The sequence below is a fragment of the Patiria miniata genome, unplaced genomic scaffold (genome assembly GCF_015706575.1).
Source record: "Patiria miniata isolate m_02_andy unplaced genomic scaffold, ASM1570657v1 HiC_scaffold_20, whole genome shotgun sequence".
Lineage (NCBI taxonomy): Eukaryota > Metazoa > Echinodermata > Asteroidea > Valvatida > Asterinidae > Patiria > Patiria miniata.
Window position 1 is genome coordinate 19563274 of NW_024037059.1, and position 10704 is coordinate 19573977.

A 10704-nucleotide genomic window follows, 5' to 3' on the forward strand; every position below is an offset into this window, starting at 1 on the left:
GCCTAAGCCATAAACTTGCTTTTTGCGCAGTATTTTAAGCATAGAAAGCTCAAGGGAGTAAAAAGTTGTAAAAAAAGTTGCAGTTAGTTATATACATTTTGAAACGGCCTTTGGAACAAATTATCTTAGTATGATGAGCTTTTTGCTTGCTTGTATGCCAACATTTCTGGTCAGATGTCATGTGCATTAATTTGCAAATTTAAGAGTGACATTTCCCACATTTTGACATCTTGATACCTAATGCATGTTTTTATCAAATTTTCAAAGTGATTTATAGACGTCTTGTGGTTATTTTTCAGCCACAGAAATAGCCGCTTCGGTATTTCAACTGTGCATGCGCATAACAATAAGGGTCACGTGTCATTCAGAATAATTGAATGCCCATCAAAGGCGCACGGAGACGGGCGTGCAATGCTCGCGTGTTAATTACAAGCAGAATGGGCATCCGCGTAACATTGCGTATCATCACGTCAGCGATTTTATCCCGAATGACCTTTGACATGGACTATCTCGAGATACTGAACTGGCTTATCGTTGCAACTATAGCATTTAGGAGCAACTATTGCACATGTATTCAGGTTAACTTTGTTTAAGAATAGCTTTCTTTTTTTCCTTTTTCTCTGCATTGCAATTTCAGTAATCAATATCACAACTTAGATGTGAAAACCCAAATGAAATTCACTTAAGTAAATTATTGCATTTTGAGTCACGTGTACGCAAGTTGAATTTTTTGCTTTGTATGCATTCGCTTAACTCACCACCATTCTAGGCAAACATTTATTTTTCAGGTACCTTGGGGCACATATGCAAATGTATTTCGATCAAAGTTTATATTTTTTTTGTTTATATCTCATGTTTCTGTAAATTTGAAGTGCATGGTTTGTGTTATTTCCAACTCAATTAAGTTTTGCGAATGCAATACATGAATGAATTTGAGATTGGTACCGATACGATGTGAATGTTTGGATCGAACCAATAAAATACACGTTTGAAACTAATCGTTATTGATGCGCAAAGTGGTCCGTTACTTGGCATTGGGTTTACTGCATTGATACAGTAGTGGGGGGGGGGGGGTGGGATATGTGCTGTCAGTGACCTATCCGAGGAAATGTTGCAAGTCTGATAAGGGGAGAATGCAAAATTAAACAGGTGTTGGAATTAATGTTGCATCCAGACGCCACTTTTTTTTTTTTATCATATATGAGATTAGATTTAGATAAGATTTCTTTATTGTCATTCTCAAAATTACATGAAAATTGATTGATATATCATCTCAATGGAGATCAGTCATTGCAAACATGTTGAAAAGACATGAATCTTGGACGAGAAAAATTTCCAATTTTGTTAGAAAGTACTTTGAGATTCTTCTTCACTCTCCATAGACTTTGTACACAACCAACGGAGTGGCGTCTGGATCCTACATTCTTTCCTAGGCAGTAACTCGACGTTTAACAGGGTTTGGTGGGGCACCTCAGGCTAACGTCTTGAGGTGCCTCTTGTTTAATTGTTCATTCTTCCCTAATTCTGTAAGTTTTACAAAAAACTTGTGTGAATCAACAGTAGCATATTTAAAAGGTAAAAGTTTAAAAAAAGGCAGTCTCAAAACAATACGTACTGAAAGTTCTTGATTAATTTTATTCCAAAATATACGTGTTTTTTTTTCACAGAGATGATGATGTGATCAACAAATTTAATCAATCAGTGGGCCGAATTATTGAAATAATACATTTTCAATATTTGTCAGCAGTCAATTAATAACATTTAATCCAAAATGTGTAAGGTCCAATTTGAAATAAGATGCGCCATTTTTTAATTTTCGGCACGTCTTATTTAAAATTGGAAAAGTGGACTGAAGTCCTCCTAACATCAATCGAAGTCTGTGACATTTTAAGTAAATTTTATCAAATTTTAAATTAGTGATTGGCAAGTCTTCACATGATTTTTTTTTAACAAGAAAGATGGGCTTCATTGGAAACTGTTAACTACCATAATCGTCCATAATATAGGTTAAACAATGCCCTAACTTTAGCTTCAGAATAGACGAGTAGTGTGCTAGGAATGTCAACCAATAACTATCCATCTGATATGTAATGTAAAACTATCGATGTCAAATGCTTCCATTACTTTTGTGCATTATTGACATAACTCTTTTCATATACAGTCGAGTCTCGTTAATACAAACTCATTCGGACCTAGCCAAATTGTTTGTTATATCAGAATTTTGTATTATAAGCGGAACATCAGTCCTATTCGTTGTGCACATAAATGCACAGTCGGGACTAAGACTTTATGTTTGTTATAACCAGAATTTTGTATTAACAGAGTTACTGAACGAGATTCGACTGTATACCCAATTGAAAAAGTAATGCTTAACCACTTCGCACCCGGGATTATTTTTGCCGAAAATTTGGATTTTCGCAAAAGGCAACATTTTCCAGCCAACTTCTGATATACAGCCGGACGCCACAAATACTGATTCGCAAGAGTGATTGCAACAGTATTTGTACGATATTTCTTGCCGAAACCTCGTATGTTTCAATACTCCGGGGTGTGCACTGAAGCGTAAAATGTACAATAGGCCGTGCACAATGGTCAATTCAAGATCAAAACACGGTCCGCCTCCACAGACTTCGTGTGTGTGTGAACAAAATTCACGACGGATTAGCAAGTCAAGGCAATCTTGACGTCTTAACCCGTCAGCCGTGTCTGTGTATAAGAACAGCCAGTGCGTGTTATCGCGTCCTCCGACACAAACTGGTTAAAGCAATTACAAACATATACCATAGACCCTACTTTGCTCTAGGTCCTTCAGTGACCCTCAAACCCTCTACTGATAATTTCATGGATTTTTCTTTTTCATTTCCAAACCCCCCTCCCAATCTCACCCCTGTTAAGTAAAGAAGTAAATAATACTTGCAATATCTGCAGTTAAAACAAAATCGGTTATAGAAATCCATCCCCAAAACAAGTAGCACCAGAGTTCTGAGTAAAAATGTTGAAAATTGAAGTTCTAACAGCAGCAGCAGCAACAAAGATGCACATCGAGCTGCAACAACTAAGCACTGAATGCACACACTTGCTTTGGGCAACAATGCGTGTTGTTCCTCAGTATTTATTACGTGTACACAGTGCTATATGTTTGTTCCTGTGCACATGGGTGTTTTTGGGGATGGAATTATTCACCACAAGGTCAGTGGTTTGAAGCAGCAATTATAAAAAGGTACTACCCTCTTCTTGTAGTCTTACTGTAGCTTAACTTTGTCATGGATTTGCCACACTCCTAGCATGTATCTCAGCCGGATCAATATTAAATCCTTGCCCATCTGAATCCAGCTGAAGACTGGTACCATCTTGGATCCTATGAATAAAAAAAAGGAAAAGATTTAAGTCATTCCTGTATGTAATTTAAAACAGTCTAAATTTTGAGAAATAGCATTCTTTCTGGAATGCTAGCTGGAAGTTCAGGAAAACTTAAAAAGTTGAACAGCATGTGTGATGCGATCAAGCTAAATATGAGTCGTTTGTCGGGAATTTTTATTTGGAGATACAAAAATAAGGCCACTTCATCACATCACCTAATAGACCTTTATAATGCTGCCACCATTTCAGTCATGTTCCCTGTATCCAATAACAGTAATGAATGGTAATGATTTTTGTGCAAAAAAGGAACCAGACCATTTGTCCTTCCAGCCTCGCTTTGGTTACGTTGATTTGAATGGGAACAAATCAAGTTGGTCGCAACATGATAATGGTCGATTACATTTCTTGGTGTTCCGACTGCCATAATTGTTTAACTAAAGACGGTATCAGCATGCGGTTTTCACATCAGTAATGCTGAGATTGTGCTCCTTTCAAATCTGTAATAAAACTTTTTTGACCAGGGTCGACAAACAACTCCTTTAGCTCGATCGCATTACATTTGATGATGTGAATCATTCCATGGTAAACTGAATACATGTATACATGCCAGGCTAATTTGCCACCTGTGGATTTGCAAAAGGTCTGACGTTTTCATTGGTGGATTTCATTGCAAAGGTCTGATAATCTGTGTTTGCAATCTTGTGAAGCGTGAACCAAGCTTTACTCGGATGATAAAATAATCGGGGACAACAAGAAAATTTTGCCCCATGAAAACCGACAAAGTAATTTTCAAACTGAAAGAATGAGGTTCTCACAAACTTCAACTAATAAAATGACATTCCGAAGTTGTCATATCCATTGATTACCGGTAAATTTCCAATACTTTCTATCTCACTGAGTTTATATATTAAGTTTCCATTGAATTTTGTCCCCTTCATTGTGTAGAACAACTGTGGCTTTGTTCAGACCCCCAATGTGTTAATAATATCTGATGTATTTCCTTTTCAAAATACTTCACACATCAAAAGTACAAGAAAGGAGTTCTAGCATAATTGTAACACAAACACAAGCTATGTGCATCACTATCAAAAGATTCCAGTCGAATACCCACCATCAATTTCATGCCAGTTGACGGCAACTTCTGCTGTAGGGATCTTCAGTGCTTGAGCTAGATACAATAACTCTACATCGAAGGCCCTGTATACAGAAATATGGCAAAGAATCAAATGAATTCAGATAAGGTTTGCCAAACGTTACATGGGGAAAAAATACACAAAACATGAGTTTTCAATGAATGAAATGATGACTAGGAGAAAATAATAACACCACTCTCAGACAGACGTTCCAGAGTTGCCCTACAACAACATATTTTTCCTCAAGACTTGAAGAAGTAAATATGACTTTTGAAACAGGAGCCAAAACATGGAAAGGTTAACTGTTGCAGTCGTCTGCAGAGATTTAGACTTCAGACTAGTCACAGGAGAATTAACGCATAAAACACGGTTCCCCCAGTCGTGGAATATCCTGGTACTTAAAGCTATCATGGAATGTCATGGAAAAGTCTTGGAATTTAAAGCTTTCATGGAATGTCAAGGAAAAATCCTGGAATTTAAAGCTATCATGGAATGTCATGGAAAATTCCTGGAATTTAAAGCTATCATGGAATGTCATGGAAAAATCCTGGAATTTAGGAATGTCATGGAAAAATCCTGGAATTTAAGCTATCATGGAATGTCATGGAAAAATCCTGGAATTTAAAGCTATCATGGAATGTCATGGAAAATTCCTGGAATTTAAAGCTATCATGGAATGTCATGGAAAAGTCCTGGAATTTTGATATTTTACAAGTAGTCATGGGAAGTTGATAATCCAAGAAAAAAACTCATGGAATCCCGCACAACCGATACGTGATGATGCGTAATATTTGGCCATGGCAGTTTTTCGATTTGCATTCCGGTTTACTCAACGTCCTGTTTACGCACACATGCTTAATGCCTGATGCAGTGTGTTGCTTTTGAGGTGCTCAGTGGTCTTGTGTCAAACTGGAAGGCTGAAAGGGAGTGGTGTCCCTTGCCTCAGTGTGATGACTAGCCAGTGTATTGTAAATTGGCTCCTACGATATCCAAAACTGCGTCAGAATTTGTCATGGAAAGGCCTAATTTTGTCCTGGAGAAGTCATGCAATTTCATTTTGAGATATCTGTGGGAACAACTCAAACTTTTGGCTCGGGGGTGTTTCTAGAACAAGAGTTAAGTGAACGCGACCGTTGATCTTACCATCTGTTGACATGGAGATTGGTGAATAGTCTGGCCGCGGTTTCGCGCGTCATTAGCTTGAAGCCGCACTGCGTGTCCCGCACGCCGCGCACGCAGAGGAACCAGACCAAGAAATGGAAGCCGTACATCAGAACGGTCCGGAAAAAGGAACGCTGGAATGAAGGTAGAGACAAAACGGTCAATTACAATTTATTCACTGCAACCCATTCCTTTAATGGCACGCAGGAACATTTGCAATTACCTGGAAACGTACCTACTGACTTAACGAGGAAAATCCTTGCTCAGAAAGAAGATATGACTGGTACCTAGTACCCTTTGAAATTCTTTTGCCTGAAACAGTTTCATTCAGACGAAAACAATCATTGAAAGTGGTTTAAAAAAAAATGTGCCCAGTGCCAGTTTTTTTTTTACGTGCATTAGCAACAGAATTCAGTCACGACACTCAAATTGTGCATATATTTTCTCTGTTTTCTCAAAATGTATAGTATCCGCCGAGCTGAAACATCAGCAAGTTAGTTGTTAGGCACCCTTCTTAAGATTTTGAGCAATTGTGTTGCTTCAAACAAAACAATGCACACAAAGCAAAAATGGTTCTACGTACCTTTTAAGTACTATGTAGCTTAAGAGCTGAGAGACTAAATGGAAAAGGATCATTTACATTGCACACATGCGTCTTTCAAATTTTGTGGTGTTTGTGGTGAAAATCGGTTGTGCATACCCTGTGCCGTACAAACGCAAGCCAGTGCGCGCAAGAACCATGTCCTTCACACACTGGCTATCACAGGCCATAAAACATCTGCTGCTGTTCCTACATTGAGTCCAGTGTGACAAGATTTCTCAATTTTTTAATGACTTCAAAATAAGTGGGTTTATAACACAATATGTCCTTGGATGGTTTACCTGTGCAACAGCTTCGTCCTGCAAGTGGGCTCTCGATCCGCAAACAATGGCCATATTGTCCTGATTGAAACGATCAAAATATGACAAATGAGTAACATTGTAATCGTAATTCATTGTGCAACATCAGTGTTGTTAAAGGTTGGGCATGCACTCTCCAAACAGACACTAGTGTTTTGAGAGAAGGCTGTTTGAAGTACATCAAATGTACATTATTTACTCTTAAAACATCTACCATTTATTTATTGTGTATTTTTATTACATTCACATAAACTTTGGAAGAATAGATGGTAAGGGATGATGTTCTGAGGTTGGAAACACAAGCTTGCAATGTTAGGAACCAAATGCAAAAGGTATAAAATCCAATGACATTCTTACAATATCACTGGGTGTTTTAAAAAACATTTTCAACACATTTTAAAAAATGCGAATGGAGGCTGCGAGAAATACTGCGTATGTCATCTTTGAGCGACAAAATATTCGCAATTCAGTCACATGGCGACAATTTAAGATCTTCTCCATTTTTTTTTACATTTTAATGCCAATCTGGAAGTATAGCCAAAGGCATTATAATTGTCAATGGTTTGAAGTCCAGCTCTGTAAACAACTTAGAGTAATAATTTAAAAAAATAACTTCAATTAAAAATAGTAATTAGAATATACCTCTTTTGTATTGATTTTCTTCAAACTCTCTTCCAACTTTTGAAGGTCGGCAAACTTGGTGGCCCCGTCTGCATCAGCAAAGAGAACGTTCCTGCCCCTTGCACTGAGCATGCCCAGTCGGACGGCACCCCCTTTGCCTCTGTTCTTGGCCAGCGTTAGAACCCGTACTCGGTCTGTGCCATACTTCTTGGAGTACTCCAAAGCAACCTGGTTATAAAATTGTTGATCGTACGAAATAGTGAATCAATTAATAGTTTATAACACTTGTGAACCATGGATGGTCCTTTTTTATTGGGATTCAACCTCAATCCTTCAAAATCCTCCAACTGCCATGTAAAAAAATGGATACAGCCTCAATCCTCAACAATCATCTAATTTTTTTATTAACCCTAACAATCCCCAACCAGCCAAACTCCAACACCAGGGTTTGTTGGAATCTGTTAGGATGAGTACTGCACTAGTAAACCGACAGCGCTTTACATGGGATTAGGCATACCACAAATAAACAGAGTCCAACTGTTTATGTGCACAGTTTAATAATAATAGTAATAATTTGGGAGGCTAATCATCCTTACTCGCAGCTGGTATGCTGAATTGCGAAGGACGCGGCTACAACGTGGTCGGGCCGCTGGCACGTTAAGGCACCTATATGGCTGCCGGCCACATCGACCCATATATGACCACGGAGCACAGCCTGGTGTTGGGATTTGCAAGGATGAGGAAGGTTCCTCGTAAATCACCCTAGGGAGTTAGGGTTTTAATGTGTTCAGTGGAGGGGTGACCACTGCCTCAATCCTTCAAAATCCTCCAACAATCACCGTAATACATTGAGGCAATGCCGATGATATCCAGAAGCTGTGCGATTGATGACCAGTATTATGTAGGCCTCAGTTATGCATGGCTGATTGTAAACAACGCAGGGTACAGCCCAAGACCTTGACGCAATTAACGCATCCTTCAAAATCAACCTACTTTTTGTTGGCATACTTCCTCAATCCTCCAAAACCAGCTGGTAGACTTTGGAAGATTGAGGAGGGTTCGAGATAATAAACTCAAGTCTGTGATAATAGAATTGCAATGTACATTATTAACTTTTAACACAAACCTTGGTTGTTGAATCTTTACTTCCATCATCAACGACAATGACTTCGTATAAAAATGACTTCTTCTCCTTCTGTAAAGAAAAAAAACGATTACCACTGGGACTCAACTCAAGAAATACAAAGTAGCCTCAAGGAATATGAATTCAAAAGCACAATGTTATCCTTGGGAAAATGTTGCCACAAAAGTTGATTGCAAGCTTTGACATTTGCAGGTCAAAATTTTACATTAACCAATTGTCATATCTAGCCAAATTACATGGAAATGTTTCATGTTTATATGCAGTCTCTTTATAAGTTCAGATCCATGAATATGCTTTGCTACTTAATCAAATATATATTTTTTTTAAATCAAATATTAGCAGAATACTGAAGTTCATTGTGTTAAAATGTAAATAAAATGGGGAGTAAGGCCTAGTGGTTAGGGTTCGTGACTCATGATCATGGGGTCAGGGGTTCGAATCCAGCTGCTGGTCATATGCTGTGTCCTCGGGCAAGCCAGTTTATCCCTCTCTCCACCCAGGAGTATAACTGGGTACCGGCATTAGCTGGCGGGTAACCTGCGATGGACTAGCATCCCATCCAGGGGGAGTGGAAATATTCTCAGTCGTTTCATTGTACTGAAACCAGAGATAAACGCCAGCCTGATTGGCCACATTGGTTTGTGACAGACTTTACTTACTACTTACATGAATATACTTTGCTACTTAAGTAAATATATAATGTTTAATTATATTCATAACATTACCTGTTTGTTTTCTAAGAACCCAATGGCTTCATCCAACATTACTGGCACTGTAAACATACAGACAAGTAAAAGGATTGTTAACTTCAGATAATTCTGAACGTTACTTTGTTGAATTTCTGACCCATGTGGATAGGGAATAAAAATTCACGAGCACTCTATGTTTTTTTTTTACTGATTTTTTAGTTAATAAACACAATGTAATACAAGTAAGTACAGATGCTAATTGGTTAAATAATTAATAATTTTCTCCACGAGTCTTCTACTGCATGTTGACAAAAAATCAGTTTAATTTTTTTTTTCTGTTACTAGAATTTCCAAATTAAAATTTCAAAATCAGAATTTGATCAAAACCGTGGAAAAATTGTGACCCATTACTGAGTATTGTTTCCCAGGACTTACATCTCAATTCCTCATTGTAAGACGGCACAATGACTGACAGGTCCAAGGACGCTCCGTCTCCTAAGCTTGGAAAAGGATGCTTCTGATCGCTCCCTGCTGTCGGATCAACAAAGTATTTCTCACTGTCATAACGTCTTGTGTCTGGTTTGGGGTCTGTGGTCATGTAGATGAAGATCACAACCTGTAGAGTGTATTGGGAAAAAGCACGGAAAACAGTTTTATCCTCGTTTTGTTGAATCGCATCTAGGAAAGGTCAGGTAACTTGACCTATATTATAGCAAACATGGAAAACCTGTAAAAGATTAGACGGATGTTAAAAAAAAAAAACACTTACTAACAATGCAAGTATGTTCCACAGCACTTGAATATCACGTGCAAAACAAAAAAGTCCAGAGGGTTTCCTTTCCAATTCACATTTCATAATGATAAAGTCAAGGGGATTAAAATCAAGTAAAAAAAAAATAGTCAGCCTCACTCGTCTTCCGTTTCATTACTCAACAAAAAAATACTTTAAAAAAGCCATTTCTCTGGCCGGCAAGCGGCAAACTTCAGGGGTTTTTTTTGTGGGAGGGTGCACCCGGGGAGAACCCCCCCCCCCCCCCCGGCAACCCCCCCCCCCCCTCCCCCAGTAAAAAGTCATTTGGCCAGCTTAATTAAATGATAAGCAACTTAACAAGACTCTCCAAGTCCAAGCACGCATGAACCTCCCATTTTCAACTCCAATATCAACAAAATGGCTAAGCAGAATTCTTACAATTCAAGATGCTTACCAAAACTAGAGCCACAATTGCTCCCAACACCAACAATTGAAGTAAACCGAACAAAGTCAGCTCCATTTTCCTCGACTTTTCTCTCACCCTGTGGATAGTTTTTAAGTCTGGTTTCAAATACTATGACATGTCTGTTCACTGTATCTGGACGTCAGTAGTCCCAGACCACCATTATTATGCTGTGGAAATCCCTGTTCCACGTTGCGTCATTCTGCAGCAGGCGCAGGTGTATCGTAAAAGAGTAATAGCGCCCTCTACCATCGAGCGATTTACAAACATGGAACCCTCAAAAATGGAAATGAGCCCTCTTGTGGAATTTTTTTTTTTTTTTAAGGAGGCCAGTCTCGATCGATCAGTGTACCCAGAAAAAAAAAAAAAAAAAAGGTCAAAACCTAACCTAAGGAAGTTTCAGCTAGCTCAGCTCAACACGTTTCATCACGAAACACGACTTCGTCGAGACAATAGCACTCTTTTTTTCCAAAAAAATACAA

General features: G+C 38.4%; 1 protein-coding gene across 1 annotated transcript; it reads right to left on the minus strand.

The window, feature by feature from the left end:
• Positions 1 to 2559: 2559 nt before the first annotated feature.
• On the minus strand, positions 2560 to 10438 carry LOC119728714 (dolichyl-phosphate beta-glucosyltransferase-like). Its single transcript, XM_038201052.1, has 9 exons — positions 10214 to 10438; positions 9444 to 9624; positions 9045 to 9091; positions 8302 to 8370; positions 7197 to 7403; positions 6537 to 6596; positions 5637 to 5788; positions 4472 to 4557; positions 2560 to 3358 (listed from the first exon to the last, which is right to left on the minus strand). The coding sequence occupies exons 1-9, from the start codon at positions 10277 to 10279 to the stop codon at positions 3243 to 3245; spliced, it is 984 nt and encodes a 327-aa protein (XP_038056980.1). The 5' UTR covers positions 10280 to 10438; the 3' UTR covers positions 2560 to 3242.
• Positions 10439 to 10704: the final 266 nt, after the last annotated feature.